This window comes from Linderina pennispora, assembly GCF_002104995.1.
Source record: "Linderina pennispora strain ATCC 12442 chromosome Unknown DL89scaffold_8, whole genome shotgun sequence".
Lineage (NCBI taxonomy): Eukaryota > Fungi > Kickxellomycota > Kickxellomycetes > Kickxellales > Kickxellaceae > Linderina > Linderina pennispora.
Window position 1 is genome coordinate 591,065 of NW_024468256.1, and position 19,010 is coordinate 610,074.

The window sequence follows — 19,010 nt, forward strand, 5'->3', positions numbered from 1 at the left end:
GCCGATTCCGAGAGCGCCTTTCTCCACGCGATCATTGCCGACAGGGCGCTGGCTATGACTGCCGCTGTACTCTCCCAACTGGATTGATAACTAACCGGGCGCTTCTCGATCTCCAGGCTCGCACTATGAAGTTGCTCTGCAGTGTGGGTTATAAGAAGACAACGCTCTGCCTAGGACCTGGCCCTGTACTCTCAGCAATTTGTTCCTTAGACCTTACACACCATGAGCGAATACTGGACAGCCTTTCCGTGCGACTCCGCCGAGAGCGTCAATTTCATCTGCGGCAACTGCAATGCGGTGTTCAGCGAGATGCTGACGCTGAACACGCACTGCGACCAGTGCTGTCCATGCGCGCCTGCTGCGATGCAGGAGACAAGCAGACAGACAGCACTGAAGCGCTTGCTGTGGTTTCCCTAGGCACCTGCCAATCAACACAAGCAAAGACAAGGCGCCCCATTCAACTCCACCCACCCGTCTGAGGCGCAATGTGCAGGGGCTGAGCTGATTGCCAGACCAGACCAGCATTGCCGCCTCTCGATCTGCGCCAGGTCCTTGCATGCAGGCGTGCTTAAAGCGTCTATCGCAACAAAGGAACACATCTCGGGATCTGTTTTGCAGATCAATTACCACATCACAGGTGTTTGTTTTCGCGCCTGTCCTGCTGGTCCCGTGAACCAAGATGCTGCATTGCATATGTTGCATGTATATATTTATTACCTACTAGAAATACTCTGCTCGCGATGCGAGCTCGGCTGCTAGTCAGCATGGGTTGACACGTCGATAAGAGCATCACAACGAACCGATCATTTGAACGTGTCGGATGGTTGTTGGTGTAATGGCGATCATGGACATCTCCCACCTTGGTGGCCTGCTCAGCGCAGACGCTTCAGCGCTGGCTCGCTGCTACTGGCAGCAGAATCGCCTGCTGCTGCACGCCTCTTGCGCGACCTCTTTGTTGCAGGGGTGGTGCCAGAAGCATCGGCAGCAATGGCCGTAGGACGACGGAACCGTTCAGGAATACTGCCTGAATCACAGAGTGACTGGAAAATGAGCCTGAAGCTTAGAACTGCTGCGAGATCGCGGTTCAAGAGCCGAGACAAATAGGCTCGCCTGTATTGTGCCATGGCCCGCTTACATGACTCGCTTGTACAGCGGAGAAGGCCATGGCACTTCACAGTTGGGTTCTTCGATCTCTGGTAGGGCTGCGGGTTGGGAACATGTCGGAATGTCTGCTGCAGTGGCCTCTGTTTCATCTGATGGCATCCTCGCTGCTTCGCGTGCAGCCTTCTTGGCCAACTTTTCGCCCCTTTCTGCTGCTTTCCTTGCCTCTGTTGCTGCCCTCTTTGCTGCGTTGATCTTGGTAACCTCCTCACATGTTTTCGAAACAAACACCTGCTTGATTATTTGCTTGTCCAAACGTACATGGCCTGGGATCCATGATGTCCGCAGAGGCAAGCATTGGGGGGAGACTTGCCAAGCTGCTCATTCTCGATAAGCTGGCATAGGCGAATTTATGCACGCAGATGCTGAAGTGGATTTACCTTGGCATCATAGTATCGGCTGTCTTTGGCAAATCTGTACTTGGCACCATAGGCATTGAGGACTGGTGCCAGCTTGTTGTAGATTGCAAGCATCGGTGGGGTGAGCACACTGAGATCAGGGTGCCTAGAGGCAACTGCCTGGCGGAGCTTCTGTGCAGGTGTATAAATATACACTTGACATGCGTTATTGAACTCAGCCTTGGACACATTGCCCATTGTACTGTGCAGTGTGTTTTTGCGGCTGCGAATATCAATCAATTTGGCCAGAATCCGCTGTAGGCAAGTGCCATAGTGCAACACAATGTTGTTCTTGTATGCTGTCATCAGCTCGGTATCCACGCATGTCGCTACTTGATTCATTTCGCATATGCCATGTAGCTCGATATCGCCATTATGCAATAGATAATCATAAATATGGTATCTAATTACATCACCGAAATCTGCGCTCGACAGTTCTGACTTGTCCTTCCAGTTAACGAAATCCTTGGCAGATATGGTCGTCTTTGCCTTCAGATTGTAATAAATAAATAAATAAATTGGACAAGTGAAACCCTTTTCACTAATACTGCAAGGTCAAAGGCATCATTGTCAGCTAGTTGATGGAGCAATATCCATCGTGCAAGCATGTGTGTATGCTCCTTGATGATATTGACTCTGTATACAAATTGCTCTAGGTGGGGCAATATAGAATCACGGAAGCCAATACCACCAAGTGATGTCTTTATGACAGTAGTGCTGCGGGTAATATTCATTTGAGAAATTCGGTAGGCAAGTAAGAAGAGAAATAATGCTGTTCAGTTTTGCTTTATTGCGTATGCATAGCATTAAGAACTTTTTATTAAGAATGATCTGGCTTGCATGGTTCTTGGGGCCCTTAGCACTGATACAGTCTCTTGAATCAGTCTATACAGACTGGGTCCATTGTGGCCCAAATACTACTGCTTACGCATGCTCATAAGACAAATTAATTTATAAAATAAACCTACAAATATTGCATGACCGCTAGAAGAGCTATATGGCCTTATTCAATAAGTGCTCATAAACAAATATCCTAAGAGTGTTGCGCAGCCGGTGATGACCACCATGATGATGCCATAGAAGTTATCAGGCTGACTGACAATGAGAGCAGCTCTTGCGCTGAACCAATGGAGATATCTAGTGGAGACCTGTGACCACTACAATAACAACTTATCAGAGGCTAGACTCTACCTCCATATTGTTGGCTGTAGCGGGGCTCTCGTTGGCGCCTGGCTTGCTGTCACCTGATTCGACTAACATGTCGACGTCAGGGATAGCCGCAGCGGGCGCGCAACAGTACCACACGGTGGAGTTCATTAGGACTGATGTGTTGATAAACTGCCGGGTGTTGTGCTCAGCAGTAAAGTCCAACATCATCTTGCTGACATCCATGCCGATGATAGCCAAGCCCATGATCAAGTGCTTCTCGATGCCCAAAATCAATGATGTGATAGAGCATGCTGAGAGCGGCCGTATCCACCATCGTGCTGTCTTGACCAGCTAGTTCTTTTTTGGGCAGCCACAAGTCTAGTATATGATCGTTTACAAGCCAATAATGCCCGTCCGCCTGCTGGCATGGTGATGTCCCCCTCAGCCGCGCTTCCCTCCACTGTGAACCTGGTTACGGAGTCCACTCAGCGGCAAGAATCATCCCGAGTAGGCGAATGCTTCCCAAGACCCACATGGCATGTGTACCAGCGAGTAGTGAAGTGAGTTTTAAAGGAAGTGGATTTTAAAATACCACCAGGGTGAGTGTTATAAACGCTTGTTTCTGCCTGAATATGTGCAAAATGCTATTTTGTTTACTTTTCGCGAGAGTTGCGCCCAGCAATATACACGTCCGATTCAGGGTCAAAGATCGAGTCCCTGATCAGGTCGGCCTCCTCGGGCCGCACCCACTTTGTCTTCTTGAAGTACTTCCAGCCGCCATAGAGGATAACAATCACGGGAATGGACACATACGAGGATACAAACGAGCGCGCATCGAAGCCATCAGCGAAGGCAGTCCAGCCCTGGCCAAAAATGATAATGATGATGGTGACCAGGCAAAAGGCCGGGCCAAACGGATAAAGAATAGCCGTGTACGGCAGATCCTTGACATCGAACCCCTGGCGCACATAGGCCCGGCGGAAGCGCAGGTGGGCGAAGGAAATGCCTGCCCAGGCGGCGAAGCCAGTGACACCAGACAGACTCAGGATCCACATATACACAACCTGGTCGCCGATCAGCGACAGCAGGAAGATGATAGTGGCGACACCCAGCGACAGTGCCAGGCACCAGATCGGGATGCCGCGTTTGGTGACCTTGCGGAACACGGCGGGGGCCTGGCCATGCATGGCCAGATTCCATAGTGTACGGGTGGCGATGTAGATGCACGAGTTTCCGGCGCTTAGCACGGTAGTCAGAATAATTGCGTTCATGACGTCGGCTGCGGGCTCCAGACCGGCTTTCTGGAAGACGATGGAGAAGGGTGACTGGCCAATGTCTTTGGTGCTTGCCTTGACCAATGAGTCGTTGGTATACGGGATAATTAGGCCGATGAGGAAGATGCATGAGACGTAGAACAGGAGGATGCGCCAGAACACCTGGTTCACCGCCTTGGGAACTGTCTTGACTGGGTCCTTGGCCTCGCCCGCAGTGATGCCGATGACCTCGGTTCCCTGGAAAGAGTATCCGGTGAGAATCAGCGTCGCCAGGACACCTGGCACGCCGTCATAGAACGGGGCGCCCTCGACATGCCAGTTCTCGAACCCGTAGGTGTGGCCGCCAAGCCCGCCCGCAGCGACCACAATAGCAATGATGATAAACACGATGACCGTGATGACCTTGATCATGGCAAAGTAGAACTCGGCTTCGGCATACCCGCGCACGCTGAACAGGTTGAGCCCCAGCAGAATCAGGGCGGCTAGAATCGACCACAGCACGCCGCTGATGTTTGGCAGGTAATACCGGCACACAATGCCTGAAGCCACCAGCTCTGATGCCGTCACGCACACGTAGTTGAACCAGTAGTTCCAGCCGAGCGCAAACCCAATCGCCTGGTCGCCGTATCGCGACGCATACTCGTTGAACGATCCGGCGATCGGTGTGAATGTCGCGACTTCGCCCAGCGAGGACATCAGGAAGAACACGATGATGCCCATCAGCAGATACGACACAAGTGCTCCGCCCGGCCCGGCCGATGCCAGCGACGTGCCGGCGGAAATAAACAGCCCGGTGCCGATGGTCCCGCCCAGAGCAATCATCGTCATGTGGCGTTCCTTCAGCTGGCGCTTGAGCCCATGCACCTTGGTGCTGTGGGACTGGCCGTCGTTGTCACCCATTTGCGAAATCGACGGGCTGAGATCGGCCATCTCGATCGCGTCGGCATCCCCGTGCTCAGGCTTGGTGGCCGACTGTGCCGCTGTCTGCTTGTTGCGCCGCTTTGAGAATATCGCGCCAACTCCCTTGATGGCCATGTTGACAGTAGGAACCCTGCAAAGATATTTGTGTTAAAAATGAAAAGAGCGGAAAAAAGCGAGGCTGGTGCGTGAGTTAGCTGCACAGACTGTGTTTGTCTGGAACCTCGGTTAGTCATAGTCATTCCCCCCAAAGAATAAATTAAATGTGCCGCAGACAGCGAAGCGACAGGGCAAAAATTTTTGTCATGCGCTTTGAAGGTTCTCTAGAAATGGCGCACTACCAATCGACAGCAGGACTACCGCATATGGAAGGTTTGGAAAACCACTGGGGAGCGCAGAGGGATTCTCGAAACGAGAAAAGGCTTTATTATACGTCTTGAAGACAAAACCAAGTGGTGGGCCCAGCGTTTTCCTTCCAAGCAGATGAGGATCGGCTGCTGCTGCTAGCCCACTGGCTGCACACAGGCGCGAGGCACATCTCTACTCCCAGCCGTCGCTTCCGTTCTGGTCCGCAGAGGGCTCGGCACCCGCCGGAGGCAGGTCAGCGCGGCTGTTGGCGTCAGGCGAACGGGGCGACGCGTTGGCGTTGTCGCGCGGCGGCAGCGGCGACGGGGAGCGCGGAGCAGCAGCAGGCGGCGGCGGCAGATCGTTGGGCCCGTCCCGCATGACTGGGCTGCGCGACCGTGAGCGGGGCGATCCCGGCGAGTACCGGCGGGCCGGTGGCGGCGGCGAGCGCGACGACCGGTTGTTGTACGACGACCGGCGGTAGCGCGGAGAGCGGGAGCGCTCCCGCGAGTACGAACGCGAGCGCGACCGGCGCGACGACCGGCGCGGCGAGTACGAGCGCTCACGCGGGTAGCGGCCGCCTCCACCTCCGCCGTTGCCACCGCGAGGGCCAAAGTCCTAAAGAATCAAGAAATCAGGGGTTAGATTGGCGCGTGTCGGCGATAGTCGGGGTGTCTGCACCTGCTCGGTGCACTTACCTCACGCAGAACCACGCGGCGACCGCGGAGCTCCTCGCCGTCGAGCTTGCGCAGCGCCGTGCGCAGGCCCTCCTCGTCGACAAACTCGACGATGCCCTCGCCAGGGCGGAGCTTGTGGGCGTCGGCAAACGACACCTCGCCCGCGCGCCGGGCAAAGTCCTTGAGATCCTATATAGCGAGCGAGCCAAGCCAGGCGGTTGCAGAACGTATCCCCCCATAGCGCGTTAGACCGTGTTCACCGCCACACCGATGAAATTTCCGTATGCCACGCCGTATCAGACGTCGCCATCCCCCACCACACAGCAATCCAGCCCGTGCAGAACCGCAACAATCGAGCAATATCGCCAGCTTTTATCCAGCGTGTGTAGACTAAAATCTCTGGCGCTCCAAAACAAACTGTGCCCGCGCCTTCACCAAATCACAGCAGCAAGCGCGACGTGTTCCTCTCAGCCATCCTCCCCGCTGCGCCGTTGCTTTCGCTGCGTACGCGCCAACAGAAAAAGGACTGCCCAAACAACCACTCTCACGCACGCTGTCTCAATGGAATACACAGGAAATAGAGGCAATCAGCACAAAAAAGAGCACTCCACCTGCCCCACCCTCGGCCACGCGCCAATAAGCCGCCATCAGCGCGCTAGCCAGGCGAGAGCAGAGGCGGAGTGGATGAAGCACGGGAGGAGCGAAGAGCACACCACTGTCTAGTGCTCTTCAACAGTCTTATCATGCAACCAAATCCACAGAAAACCAACCGACGAAACTTACCTGCCAGCTCACCGACGACGAAAGGTTCTCGACGAGCATGCGGAACGGCGTGCGCTGTGGCGCGCCCATGCTGCCCATGCGGCGTCCGCGGTCGTCTCCGCGGTCCTCACGCCGGAAGCCGCGGTCCATCCGCTCGCGGCGCCGGTCAACACGGGCCGGCTCGATCAGCAGGCGCTCACCCATGAAGTCGCGGTTGTTGAAGTCGTGCATCACGTCCTCGGCATCGCGCCGGTCGCGGAACTCGACAAACCCGAACCCGGACAGCAGGCAGATGTCACGGATCTCTCCGTATCCCTTGAACAGCTTCTCGACATCGCGCTCACGCACATCACGCGGCAGACGACCGACATACAGGCGGGACATGGTTAAATGGGGTGGTTGATACTTTTGGTGTTATTGGGTGCAATAGCCAAAGCAGAAAGACAAGAATAGAGGAAAAAATGTTTAGAGGCAGGTTTTGTTGTTGGAAAGCGAGAAAGCCATTCACACTCAGAATTTTTTTGTGGTGCCAGACTCTGACAGAACAACCCAATGCCACTGTGATTGGCTGCAGCTGATTCCGATTTAGATCTTCCAGAATCAGATCTGCAGGTCACGCCCGCCATTCCCTTCGCATGGTCACGTGCTCGAGGCATCACAGGTGCACCCTGGTCGCGCAGTACAGCCAGTGGCCTTCGAATGAAGTCAGATCGTCAAACAGTTCATGGCACATCGGACACAGCACGGCGTTGTAGCAGCAGCGACATATAGGGGGACCGCTGGTGATAGCCATATGTCCGTTTGGTTGGTTGCAGAGTCCAATTATCAAGGCGGATTGTGGAGGGCGAGCGAGCAGCACGCTTTTTGGTAGCAAAATCGGGGATGGTATCAGCCGATGCCAGCTGGGAAGTAGATGGGGAGCGGAGGAGAGATTGATGTTCTTGCGCAGCACACCCGAACAAAGCCTCTTTAAGCTTCTCCAAATCTAATATGTCCCGCTCTCCTGGCCCGGCTTTCTTGCCCCTGCTCCAGAGCTACTGCTAAAGCCTCCTTGGTTCCCCACATTGCAGGTAGAGTTCAGTATATGTTAAATGTGTGTATCGTGCACCAAATCAGCAATCCCCTGGTAGTGGTGGTGGTGGTAGTGGTGGTAGTGGCGGACACGTCACACATCCCCTCGTGCATTAATTGCCTGGAGTTTGATACTTGTTACAAAGTTGACAAAAGGTGTATCTACAAGAAATATCTGCATTGTTCTCCCGCGCAACACCTCCCTGCGCCCTTGCCCACGCTCTGTCTAAGCTCAAGAGAGGCGGCTATCCTCCCAGCAGATACCCGCCTCCTCTTATCTCGGTTTTCCGGCAGCGTGAACCGCCGCAAGGACAGACAGCGTCGGGATATCGCTGCTCTAAGCGTGTCCCAATGGCATCAGCCGGTGGTCGCCGCAATCAGCGAAATGCAGCGCCAAGGCGCACTCTTCATGGAACGTTTCATCGCACAGCGGACAGAAGAACCCGCACACGAGCGCCGACTTGTAACCAGTGATGCATACCATTGTGTGTCTGTGAGCGAAATCAGTCGTTATCCGAATCTTTTTAGGGTTTTCTGTGGGGAGGGAGCTTTTGAATGGTTTTAATGATGGAATAGGAACAAAAATATTGGGCAGCTTGAATAAAGCGAGAGCAAAAGAGCGCGTTCCAAAAAAAATATACGGCTGCTGGGCTCTGCAGGCAATATTGCAGCGATTCAAGATGAGGGGAGACTGAGGACGGATGCTGCTTCTCTGGCTGCTGCCGGGCTCGAGATTCCCTTGTACCTCCTGCCGCCAGACCCCTGCCTGCCTTTCGTTCCGTAGGTGTTTCTTTGTGTGGGATTTTTCCCTCTTTGACGCCCTTTTCGCCTCACTATCATTGTGCTTCACTGAGGCGGAAAGGGATTGTTTAAGGTAAATCTCAGAGAAATGTGAACATCCGTCCTGCACTAGCCTAATAAATGGCCAATACTTGGTGGCAGCGATCTACCAGCCCATTCTTTATCCCTGGTTCAGAGTTCCCCAGGCACACGCCAGCGCAAGCATACCGCTATCTGTCTGCTTTATTAAAGGGATACAGGTCCGTGGCAGACGCCGTTGTACTCTGGCCTTGCGTCCCTGGACGCCTGGGCTTTTTTCCTATGCTTTGCATGTCTCTTATTCTACAATACTACACTTTCAACATTGGTACTGGTATTTTTCGCATGCTCATCGGTTTGGGTGTGAGCATTAAGCTCTTCTAGCGTCGTGTATGCCTTTGTCTGGTCGCATGCGAAACAAAAGATTCTCTGCTCGCCCTTGCCACTCATACTGATGGTAGGAAGGTGCTGGTACGTATATCAAGCGGAATAAAGCCAAAGGTATGTGTAGTAGAATGCAGTATGGAAAAGACTGCAGAGTATCGTTTGCCTGTTGGAGAGTCATTAAGATAAAGCGAAAAGGGGGATACAGCCGATTGGTGTATACATACATATGAGGGGGCTGGGCGCAGGCCAAGCGACACACACCAAGTGACACACACCAAATGACTTGCACTCGCCAAGTGACTTGCACTCGCCAAGCCAGGTGGGCACCAATTACACAAGAAAACATAATGCCTCGTGCCAGAAATAGACCTCAACTCTTATTTCTCAAATAATGTGTGTTCTGTTAGACACGAAAAGAATGATGATGAGCGCATTGCATGAGCCACGCGCCCGTCTCCCAAGACTTTCATGTCGATACGCTGATACTTCATTGGCGCCCTCCTCTCGGCAGGTAGCGTCTGTGGCTGTCGTCATCAAAGCACAGAGTGATCCTGGCACTCGTATGAGGCACGACAGTCACTGTGCTACTGACAGTGCTTGAAGAGTCTTTAGACATAGATTGGCCTGGGTAACATTGCATAAAAGTCAAATATTAGTTTGAATATTCAGCTTCTGACGTTGTAGACCCGAGTATGTGTGAACACTGGCTGCATATAGCCAGACTCTGCCGGCATACAATACCCTTTTCCATGGCGTAGTCTTCGGCTTCATACTTTCATAAAGACAATGGATAAAACAATAGCGCTTTTAATAAAATAGGTAACTGGGAAAGGGGTATAGTGCTTCAAGCAAGCAGCACAGGTGGGCAGAGTAGGTGAAAAACAGTTTATGCAAAAAATGCAGGATGTTTTGAGGCAAGAGGATGGCTTCTGAGATGCCTTTCTTCTAGCCGATGGGTGAGATGGGCGCGGTGCGAGTTTCGGCTCACAAGCCAAGTCAGGAGTGACTCGATTCCACGTGCACGTTGTACGATTCAAACTCATGGTATATCGCTCCACAGTAGAAGCAGACAAACGCCTGCTGGCGAGTAAGCGATTTACACAGCCTCAATTGGGACAGGTTCTTGAATGCTACGTTACAGGTCATCGCAAGAGGGCGTATGTGGTTGGTATATTAAGAAGGAATATAGTATATAAATGATCCAGTATAGCCAGCAAGGTCAAGGAAAGAGAAGCAAAAAATGGCGGCAGCGGGAGGGAGTGGTAATCGAACAGTAGAGAATGGTAACCGCAACGCAACCCGTACAGCGATGACCAGGTGGCAGAAAAAGAACGAGTGAGGCGGCGAGCGACGGCAAACAAGCGGCATGCTGGCTTATATTTTTTTCTTAAAGAATATTGCCTGTCGGGGCAGTAACAGAATAACCTCGACCGCTTGGCTTGGTGGGTGTATGTGGCTTGCCTTCGTGCTCAGGTCCCTTGTTTGCTCCAACGTGGGTAGTGCATGACGCCCAGTGAGATTGTGCATGATTTTTGTTGGCATCCTTCGCCTCATTTTCAATTGTCACCTTGATTGTTTCTGAAAGAGAGCGACATGGTAGAACCACGTCTCTATTCCGTTTCGATTCGGTATTGTTGGCTGAAGTGTCTACGAATATAAGGCAGAAAGGAAGACGTAACGGACAGCAAGCCCTGCCTATGCCTATTCTCGCACGAGTGCCTTCCTTTTTTGCCGTCCTGCTCTATGATCTGCCCAACAAGTACAGGAGTAGAAATGAGGCCTGCGAGTTATTGTGCCGGTGGCACCAATTGAACAAAGCGCCTTCCGCAGTCTTCTGATCCTCCACTTTAGGTGGAAAGTCCATGTCTGTAGGGAATGATGCAATTGACTGCCAAGCACACAAACAGGGAATATCAGGTAATGGTGTCGTCAGAAAAACGCACCTCAGCCTTGCACTTGCAGCATTGCGCAGGCCACCTGACAAGGGGGCAGGAGGATCCGCTTCTCCCAGCAGCACAGATCGCGGTGCATACATACTATACGGCGCAGCGAAATACATGTTGCACGAGCCTATCTTCATCGTGGAACTCCGCCCGACAATAATAGCAATTGTATACCCGGTGATCTGCACGCTTGACAGGGCAACGGCGACGCCAGCACCAGCACCAGCACCAGTGAACGTAGCTGAAAATCCTCTGTAGAAACCCCATTTGAAAACGGTGGTTTGTGATTGTGTGAGCTAATGGAAGGATGCAGCTTGTGAGTATCCCAGGACGTCCAAAGAGAGATCCTATCCACGATTGTTCGCTTTTATACCTTCACTCTGGTTGGCATGGGTTAAATCCTCCATATCTTGGCAGCACCACCCACAGCGTAGTGGTAGCTTTGCGATTCTTGATTCCGTAGCTCCCCATCACGAATCATATAGAAGACAACAGCTATCATTGATGAGTTGGTATTATGTGCGAAAGCATAATAAGAATTTACATAAATGTCTTGCCACTTGGTGGGAGGAAGTTGTTGTAGTGCCATCCACCCGCTTTGGCCCTACTTGCAAAAATAAGCACGGTGCACCTCGAGGAAGTCGGAGTAGGCGAAGGTGTCGCCGCAGATCGTGCATTCGTACCCAGAGCTTTGCGCAGTCGACTTCATTAGAACGATAGGCGCGAGAAAATAATTTATGTACTCGGTGAGTGGCGAAAGGTAACAAGAAAAAACTGGCAAAAACCTGAAGGAAAAAGAGAAAAATCGGAAAGACACCAATCGATAGGGCGGCATCCTTTATAACCCCTGGACGGGCAAACGTTCCTGACACTCGCTGATACACAGTTGCCGGAAAAAGCGATACCACACTATAATTAGTCTGGCTTATTTTCTGCCCGCAACTCCTTTTTTTAGGGACCCAACTGGCGGCCAGCCGCCTGAAACTCTTCCGGCTTTTCTAGCTTGTGGTCGAGTCTATTTTTGGGCCGGCAGTGCAAGCACACAGAGGATCCACAGAATGGCACTGGCGAATTGACCGAATGGGAAGAGGCAGAAACAGCCCTAGTACTCTACCTATGCCCCTGCGTTGGCCTAAAGACGGGCTGGTGTTTGCACGAGGGTACGTGTCCGTTGAGCAAGTCAAGAGACACAAAACCAACATTGCATCCAAAGCACACAAACGGCTCGTAAACAAAGTAAGGGGAACTAGTGGGGTGCATGGTTGAGTATTATTGGTGCAAATAAGCGCAGTGAGGAGAGGAGATATACATTGAGATGGAGGAAGGGGAGGAAGAAAAAGAGGAAGAGGAGGAAACTGGTATATAATCTTTCCAAAGTCCTCAAGGCATAGAGGTAACGAAAATGGGGGTGGAGATGGCTGAGGTGAAGCTTTTTTAATATGTCCTTTTTGGGCAACCCCGCATACATGCAACATATGCAATGCAGCATCTTGGTTCACGGGACCGGCAGGACAGGCGCGAAAACAAACACCTGTGATGTGGTAATTGATCTGCAAAACAGATCCCGAGATGTGTTCCTTTGTTGCGATAGACGCTTCAAGCACACCTGCATGCAAGGACCTGGTGCAGATCGAGAGGCGGCAATGCTGGTCTGGTCTGGCAATCAGCTCAGCCCCTGCACATTGCGCCTCAGACGGGTGGGTGGAGTTGAATGGGGCGCCTTGTCTTTGCTTGTGGTGATTGGCAGGTGCCTAGGGAAACCACAGCAAGCGCTTCAGTGCTGTCCGTCTGCTTGTCTCCTGCATCGCAGCAGGCGCGCATGGACAGCACTGGTCGCAGTGCGTGTTCAGCGTCAGCATCTCGCTGAACACCGCATTGCAGTTGCCGCAGATGAAATTGACGCTCTCGGCGGAGTCGCACGGAAAGGCTGTCCAGTATTCGCTCATGGTGTGTAAGGTCTAAGGAACAAATTGCTGAGGGTACAGGGCCAGGTCCTAGGCAGAGCGTTGTCTTCTTATAGCCCACACTGCAGAGCAACTTCATGGTGCGAGTCTGGAGATCGAGAAGCGCCCGGTTAGTTATCAATCCAGTCGGGAGAGTACAGCGGCAGTCATAACCAGCGCCCTGTCGGCAATGATCGCGTGGAGAAAGGCGCTCTCGGAATCGGCACTCACTGAATAGAAGGGTCGGAGCAGCACATGGCGTCACGGGCCGGGGGCAGGCAGTGGAGGGTACGCAGGGCCACACAATGCCGGCTGCCAATAAATGCGGACCTGCGTTGGCGGCGTGTCCACTGACCGGGACGGGGACAGTTGGCAAGTGTGACGCCTCTCCAGCCTTCGCCAGTCCATTCCCTTGCAACCTCCCATGCAGATAGCCAGTGTGCGGCAGTTGCTGCAGGGAAAGCTACAGCACAGACATCAGGGTGTGTAGCTGTTTTGCTTGTTGTGCGGCATGAAGCGTAATGAGAGCAGTGCTGGTGCTTCCATCGGTTAACTGGACAGTACAGTCATTAAGCGCAAGCCTTGTCTTAGCCCACGGATATCCCAAATAGCATTGAAAGCTAGTGCCAACTGTCATCTTAGGACAACGTTGGCAAATCAATAGTGTTTTATGTATACTCTGAACTCCATGTAATGAACATACCACCTTGTAAAACCTTTCAATATTTACTGATGTCCCTTGTGCTGGAAGATAGTGTAATCCTATTTTCTAGATTAATGTCGTAGCTGCATTATCACTATCATAAAATTGATAATATAGAGACGCAATTGAAGGTTGTTGTGGTTGGGTTGAGAAATCTATATTATTCTTTGAATGTGTTGAGTAGAATGGTAACCAATAGAATAAGGAACTGCAGGATGTATATTGTCTGCCAAGTCTCACATTATGCAGTGCTACTACAGTTACTCTCCAGATATAGAATGACAGTATAGATCATAGAAAAGCTTCATAGTCTACTATCCAATTTTTATTTTATCCAGAAATCCTGAATTTGCAATGGAATTTAAGAGTGCATGTCTCCTTTGACTTATTTGCACCGTGATAGGCTGCATCGATGCATGCCGCATGTCTCTTCTTATCATGATGTGCAATAATATGCGCTATGCCATCAGTCACGGAATAGAATCTCCGCGAGCAGTAGCGGCAGCTGTATATGTTGACTTCGCTGCATTGAGTCATGTTTGTAGTGTAGAATGATATGTAGAATGTGTTTGAAAAGGACGGAGCAGATTGTGTTGCGTACAGTATTGGAAGAGTAAACTGGTCGGATCATCCTCTTTATAGAGAACCCACACAAATTACACTACCCCTAAAATGATTCCACGACACCTGAACTGTGATCCTGTTCAGAGATATATGATCTAATGAGTGCATGGCATGTTATTCCTACCTCATGTTTTCCAAAGTAAAACTACTCATGGGTAGCGAGTATCTTTTTCCTGCAAGGAGATGCAGACAAGTCGTGAGTGGTAGTGGATAAGTTGTTGTCTGTTGCCTTAATTGATAGCTGCAGCATCAATTCAGCATTCACAAAAAGTGTTTGTACATAATGTGCCCATGTAGAGACATAATCGGAAATATTTAGCATCTGGAACGAAATTAACAGACCGAGTCAAGACCTACAACATGACTGCTCATAATCAGAATTGACTAAGTTTCACAAATGGTTTCGTGATACTCAGTTATACTATCTTCGTTTCCTTATACAGGCCTATTCAGTGACATATCTTGAAAAAAAAAAGCATGCCCCCGTTGTTGTAGGTCTAGAGCACACGGTGGGTGATATAGGGCGAAAGGGGGAAACAGATAACGAGTAACGAAAAATACCTGATATGTGAATGTGTGTATTTTTTGTGTATCATGGGTTCTAAATATGCTGTCAAGCGATGGCATCTCAATCCAGAGATGTGCGAGCGGTGTGAGCATATCAGCAACAGAAAATGACATAGTCAAGTAGTATATATTGATGGAGAGAGCTATAGAGAAAAGAAAGGGAGAGGCGAGCGCAAAAGTCTTATACCATCGCTCAGGTGGCAGAGCCAGAAATAAAAGAAAAAACAGCAGGATGAAAAACCATGTAGTTCACAATAATCGGATCTTGAGATTCTACCAAGACCAACACAAAGAGAAGTTGCATATATTGCAAGACTGCCGGGCAGGCTACGAGAGGAAGAACACAGTCACCTTTCAGAAAACCGCTGCCACCGAAAAGTGAGCACGTGTGATGGGTAGAGGTGCTACATGCATCCATAGGAGGAGGTTGCCAGCGACACACCAATCAAAGGCGAGGTCACTGGGAATTCACTCATGACCCTCTGGCCGAATTTGCAATGTGTGAGGGCTCATCCTGCTTTCTTCAAAGGCATCATTATCCTGCCAGTCCACGTATTCCTTGCAATAGCAAAAAAATTGGCTTATGCTGATGCATAGCCGCATGTTCCTCAACAAAAATCCACACCAAGCAGGAAGGCAGACGGCAGAGATATACCACATACGCAGCTTTCGGCATTGGAACAGTTCTTTATTATACGGTATCGAGTATTGACAGGTGATTATGAGCCAGATCCAGGACCTGTATGGTGCTCTGCCCTTGGTTTCAGGTCCTTTTGTTACGGGTGCGCACCTACCCGGCACGGCTGACTAGTGGCCACCAAATCGGCAATGGATGCAGTCGTCGACACCGTTACCGCTCGTAGGATCCATGATGTGTTGTTGCTCAGTCCTGTGTTTATTTCGTCTCCTTCAGAATGGTGCGGTCAGCAAAAAAAAGACACTCCTTGTAAATGCTGGTGCAAGAGAGAAAAGGAGAAATACGTGCCAGGCGTTTCCCCTTTCACAATTCCCAGCTATATAACTACTACATTAGCAAGTCTGAGAGCAGCGGTCGCAAGGGGTGCAATAAAAAGGGGCATGTCAAACGTCATTTCCGAAACTTTCTTGGCAGGGTGAGGAAGATCGACAATGACCTTTCCTTTTTTGTACAGCACATGGAGCGCTATGTACCCACCACTCATGTTTTAGCGAGTTGCTGATGATCCTTGTATCAAGATATTCTTGCACGCGTTTTGGGGAGAAGCGCAGGCGACATGTGGTTTGGTTCAATATACCTGATTTTCGCTGCGTCCACATACGCAGAAGGCTGGGTGGCATCACTGTAAACAAACTAGAGCGTTTTTGGTTGACCAGAGCCAATCAGACCCGCACTTGATCGCTCGAGAACATAGCATGAGGCATGGTTCATGTGAAAAGTGGGGTTGTTAGAGAACCGGACCCACGTTTTTGTTAGTTATTTACATGTTTTCTCGTTTGTCTAGCAATGGATGACTAGAACCGTGCCCATCAGGCCTTAAAAAATAAATCCACACGATGATTCTGCCTACTCTTAAGCTCGAGATGCCAACATACCCCTTGTCTCTGCGGTACTCGCAGCACTGAGGAAAGTCCCCTTCGTGCATTTTGTCTGAAGTCGGCCAAAAGCCGGCTCAATCACGAATGCCCAGTGGAGTATGTAGGTGCTCATGCTTCGCATATCCGCAACACCCACCACAGGTTGTCCCACCGCTGCAGATTATTTGTTGTATTCGGATGTGGGTGTACACTTGGGAGTGTACTGTCGGCCTTGGCTGATTTCCGAATATGCCGGTCACATGGGTATCATGAACACAATCAGGTTTATGGCTTCAAAAAATGGCCCATGGGGGTTTTATTTTTATTCACAAAGCGGCATGCAGTATGGTGAAAAGTAGCATCAATGGGGTGATGCCCGAGGGACTAGCGGATGTAGCTGGCAGCACTATCCTTGAGAAGGGTGCACCTGAATATATGGCTGCCGGGGTTCTCTGTCATGGACGAGATTTCTCCGCAGTTGAAGCAGCGCTCCTGGGTAGGCTGGGAGAAATCAGAGTACATTGTATGATGGTGTTTGGTGGTGCGAATTGAGGCCAGTAGGGTAGAGTTTGCAAAAAAAAAAAAGAAAAACGGCTGGCATCTAGTCACATAGCGTCCAGACTTGACTTGCCAGCACAAGGAATAGGCGTGACTTTTAAGTCAGTTTTCCTGGCATCCCTACCTGTGTTCCCTCGCAAACTACGCAGAGCTCTGGCCAATACCGCAATGAGGGGAAATGCGAGTGATGGCGGCGTATCCTAGGTCTATTTATCCTCTTTTCAACCTGTCCCTCAGGTAACAATGTGATACACGGAAGTGAGGTATAAAACTTGTTTTGCACAGATCTGTCTAAAATTATCCGCCACAAGGTGGACATCTTCCCACCACTCCAAAGAGACGCAAAACCTTCCACTTTGCATACCTGCTGCAGCACTGTGCTTCCGAGGCGCATATGCTAGGTGTGCAGATAAGATGTCACGTTGGCATTGACACCAAAGAATATACATGGTAGGGTGAGAGTAAGAAAGGGGAGTAGGCGGATAGCATACGGTTGGGTAAACCCGTTTTTTGTTAGTGAGGCGTGACCAGCACCTCATCTTTCCCATCCTCAGGCAAATCCTTGTGTCCATGCTTACCTTATGATTGGGCTTCACACTTGCTTATCTCTCCCTCACTAGGTGATTTGCCCGGGGCTCGGCTGTTGCGAATTCATATGGTGCAGCGAGGGGACAGGGCTGCTGACGGGAATGAGGGGGGTGTTGACAGCTGAGAACCATGCTGTGGCCGCTGGGTCGTCGTTCTGCACTGGGGTACACCGCATGCACAGCCTTGCCCTTCTGGCGACGCCAGCACCACGCACACGGCCCACATGGCCGCTTTTGGACGAAGAAGGATCCACATGTGTTGTTTCCCAGCACTCAACCCAACTTTCTCAGTCCTCTTCTTTTCGCTTGACCCATCTGATGAGTGGAGATCATAGGGCTTACCACGTTGCATTGGACGACAATGCCCAGTACACGTTTGTTGTTTCCCGAGGGCAAGGCAAGGAAACGAAGCGAGTTCCGAGTTTGATATTCTGGCAATAGCGCAAAAAAGTGTCTCACTTGCTTGAAATTGAACCATTTTATTTAAACTATGAGCTGTAGAAACGAGGGAGGGAGAAGTTGACTATTTTGAGCACATCCGATGAATGAGGGGATGTGTGGAGATAAATATGGCCGTATAGCTAATAGTGGGGAAATGCAGCTAGCATATACATAGCAGAGAAAGGTCGAGTAGTAGTTTGATTTATATACCGTGTCAAATCTGACAAACATGGGAGGGCAAGGCGACATAAGGCCCCGGCATGATGATCTCTGGTCAGAACCGGCGGGGAGGGAAGCACCCCTTGAGGTGCTCATACAGCTGCATCACGGTGCTAAACTCGCTCTGGCAGTGGACACAGAAGATGCGCTCGTTGCTCTGGTGGAGGCAGCAGGGCGAGGTGGTCAGTGATTTGGCCATGGTCCGTGATAATAATAGGTTCGGGAGGGGTGGGGATGGAAATGTGGGTAGTACTTGACGAGAGACGGCGACAATTTTAGAACAGAATTATCAATGTTCCTTGCTGAGCGCGCAAAATAAACGCTGGAGGTTTTATAGACAAATGCTGGGGAGAGGCGAGGAGGGGGAGGCGAGGTTGTGTTTTAGTCGGCTCCCTCCCTCCTTGTCGATCGCCTTTTATACAGCCGTTTCTGGCGCAGATAGGCGCTGGCCAGAAAAAGAGCACGAAAATCGGGACCAGCTATGAGAGGGCTAACAGACACCAACTGCGCGCTGCTCGCTCACAGTGCCATCCAGAGTGTGGAAATGCTGCATTTGACAGCAACTGCCAGCGGGACACATGGAGACGAAAAAAGCCCCTCTCGTTTATGCTGGCCCCGCAGAGCGCCCAGAAAAAGCCGCTCAGGCTTAGGAGCAGCGAGAACCGAGGGTTGAAAATCACCAAAAAAAACCTGGCTTTGTGGCTCGTCACAGTTCTCCCAGGAACTTTCCAACCATTACCAGCCTGGAATATGCCAGGTTCTCGTTTGAATGTAGAGATGGCAGTGGCATGCGGTAGTCCGTCTACAGCGGGCTTGGCGCGTTGATTATTTCCCCCTTTGGTGGATAGAGGCAATCTGTGGTATGTGAAATCAATGGCGCTGTGAATAGAAGCCGCGGCCGTTGAGGGCA

At 51.0% G+C, this 19,010-nt stretch overlaps 7 protein-coding genes across 7 annotated transcripts; 2 read left to right on the top strand and 5 right to left on the bottom strand.

The window, feature by feature from the left end:
* The first annotated feature begins 198 nt into the window (after positions 1–198).
* On the top strand, positions 199–717 carry DL89DRAFT_268188 (uncharacterized protein). The gene has a single exon (XM_040887833.1). The coding sequence runs from the start codon at positions 223–225 to the stop codon at positions 415–417; it is 195 nt and encodes a 64-aa protein (XP_040742912.1). The 5' UTR covers positions 199–222; the 3' UTR covers positions 418–717.
* Positions 718–3,253: 2,536 nt separating this feature from the next.
* DL89DRAFT_268200 (lysine-specific permease) lies at positions 3,254–5,096 on the bottom strand. The gene has a single exon (XM_040887834.1). The coding sequence runs from the start codon at positions 5,015–5,017 to the stop codon at positions 3,362–3,364; it is 1,656 nt and encodes a 551-aa protein (XP_040742913.1). The 5' UTR covers positions 5,018–5,096; the 3' UTR covers positions 3,254–3,361.
* Positions 5,097–5,680: 584 nt separating this feature from the next.
* DL89DRAFT_215106 (uncharacterized protein) lies at positions 5,681–7,062 on the bottom strand (the record flags this gene model as incomplete). Its single annotated transcript, XM_040884279.1, has 4 exons — positions 5,681–5,863; positions 5,944–6,111; positions 6,706–6,810; positions 6,856–7,062. Coding segments are annotated over 4 exons (663 nt in total), but the record flags the coding sequence as incomplete, so codon positions are not given.
* A 1,952-nt stretch (positions 7,063–9,014) lies between these two features.
* DL89DRAFT_268203 (uncharacterized protein) lies at positions 9,015–10,079 on the bottom strand. Its single transcript, XM_040887835.1, has 2 exons — positions 9,781–10,079; positions 9,015–9,075 (listed from the first exon to the last, which is right to left on the bottom strand). The coding sequence occupies exons 1-2, from the start codon at positions 10,002–10,004 to the stop codon at positions 9,021–9,023; spliced, it is 279 nt and encodes a 92-aa protein (XP_040742915.1). The 5' UTR covers positions 10,005–10,079; the 3' UTR covers positions 9,015–9,020.
* Positions 10,080–12,256: 2,177 nt separating this feature from the next.
* DL89DRAFT_172463 (uncharacterized protein) lies at positions 12,257–13,119 on the top strand. Its single transcript, XM_040883810.1, has one exon. The coding sequence runs from the start codon at positions 12,344–12,346 to the stop codon at positions 12,857–12,859; it is 516 nt and encodes a 171-aa protein (XP_040742916.1). The 5' UTR covers positions 12,257–12,343; the 3' UTR covers positions 12,860–13,119.
* A 3,779-nt stretch (positions 13,120–16,898) lies between these two features.
* Positions 16,899–17,305, bottom strand: DL89DRAFT_172603 (uncharacterized protein). Its single transcript, XM_040883811.1, has one exon. The coding sequence runs from the start codon at positions 17,245–17,247 to the stop codon at positions 16,951–16,953; it is 297 nt and encodes a 98-aa protein (XP_040742917.1). The 5' UTR covers positions 17,248–17,305; the 3' UTR covers positions 16,899–16,950.
* Positions 17,306–17,380: 75 nt separating this feature from the next.
* DL89DRAFT_268204 (uncharacterized protein) lies at positions 17,381–18,373 on the bottom strand. The gene has a single exon (XM_040887836.1). It carries the CDS (start codon positions 17,916–17,918, stop codon positions 17,505–17,507), a length of 414 nt encoding a protein of 137 aa, XP_040742918.1. The 5' UTR covers positions 17,919–18,373; the 3' UTR covers positions 17,381–17,504.
* Between the last annotated feature and the right edge of the window lie 637 nt (positions 18,374–19,010).

Excerpts from the sequence above, each read along its gene's own strand:
- DL89DRAFT_172463 (XM_040883810.1), top strand. The coding sequence starts at position 12,344 with ATGTCCTTTTTGGGCAACCCCGCATACATGCAACATATGCAATGCAGC.
- DL89DRAFT_268200 (XM_040887834.1), bottom strand. The coding sequence starts at position 5,017 with ATGGCCATCAAGGGAGTTGGCGCGATATTCTCAAAGCGGCGCAACAAG.
- DL89DRAFT_172603 (XM_040883811.1), bottom strand. The coding sequence starts at position 17,247 with ATGCGCCTCGGAAGCACAGTGCTGCAGCAGGTATGCAAAGTGGAAGGT.
- DL89DRAFT_268188 (XM_040887833.1), top strand. The coding sequence starts at position 223 with ATGAGCGAATACTGGACAGCCTTTCCGTGCGACTCCGCCGAGAGCGTC.
- DL89DRAFT_268203 (XM_040887835.1), bottom strand. The coding sequence starts at position 10,004 with ATGAGTTTGAATCGTACAACGTGCACGTGGAATCGAGTCACTCCTGAC. Across the intron at positions 9,076-9,780 it reads TATACCCCTTTCCCAGTTAC|CTTTGGCTTTATTCCGCTTG; the intron begins CTATTTTATTAA and ends TACTACACATAC.
- DL89DRAFT_268204 (XM_040887836.1), bottom strand. The coding sequence starts at position 17,918 with ATGGTTCAATTTCAAGCAAGTGAGACACTTTTTTGCGCTATTGCCAGA.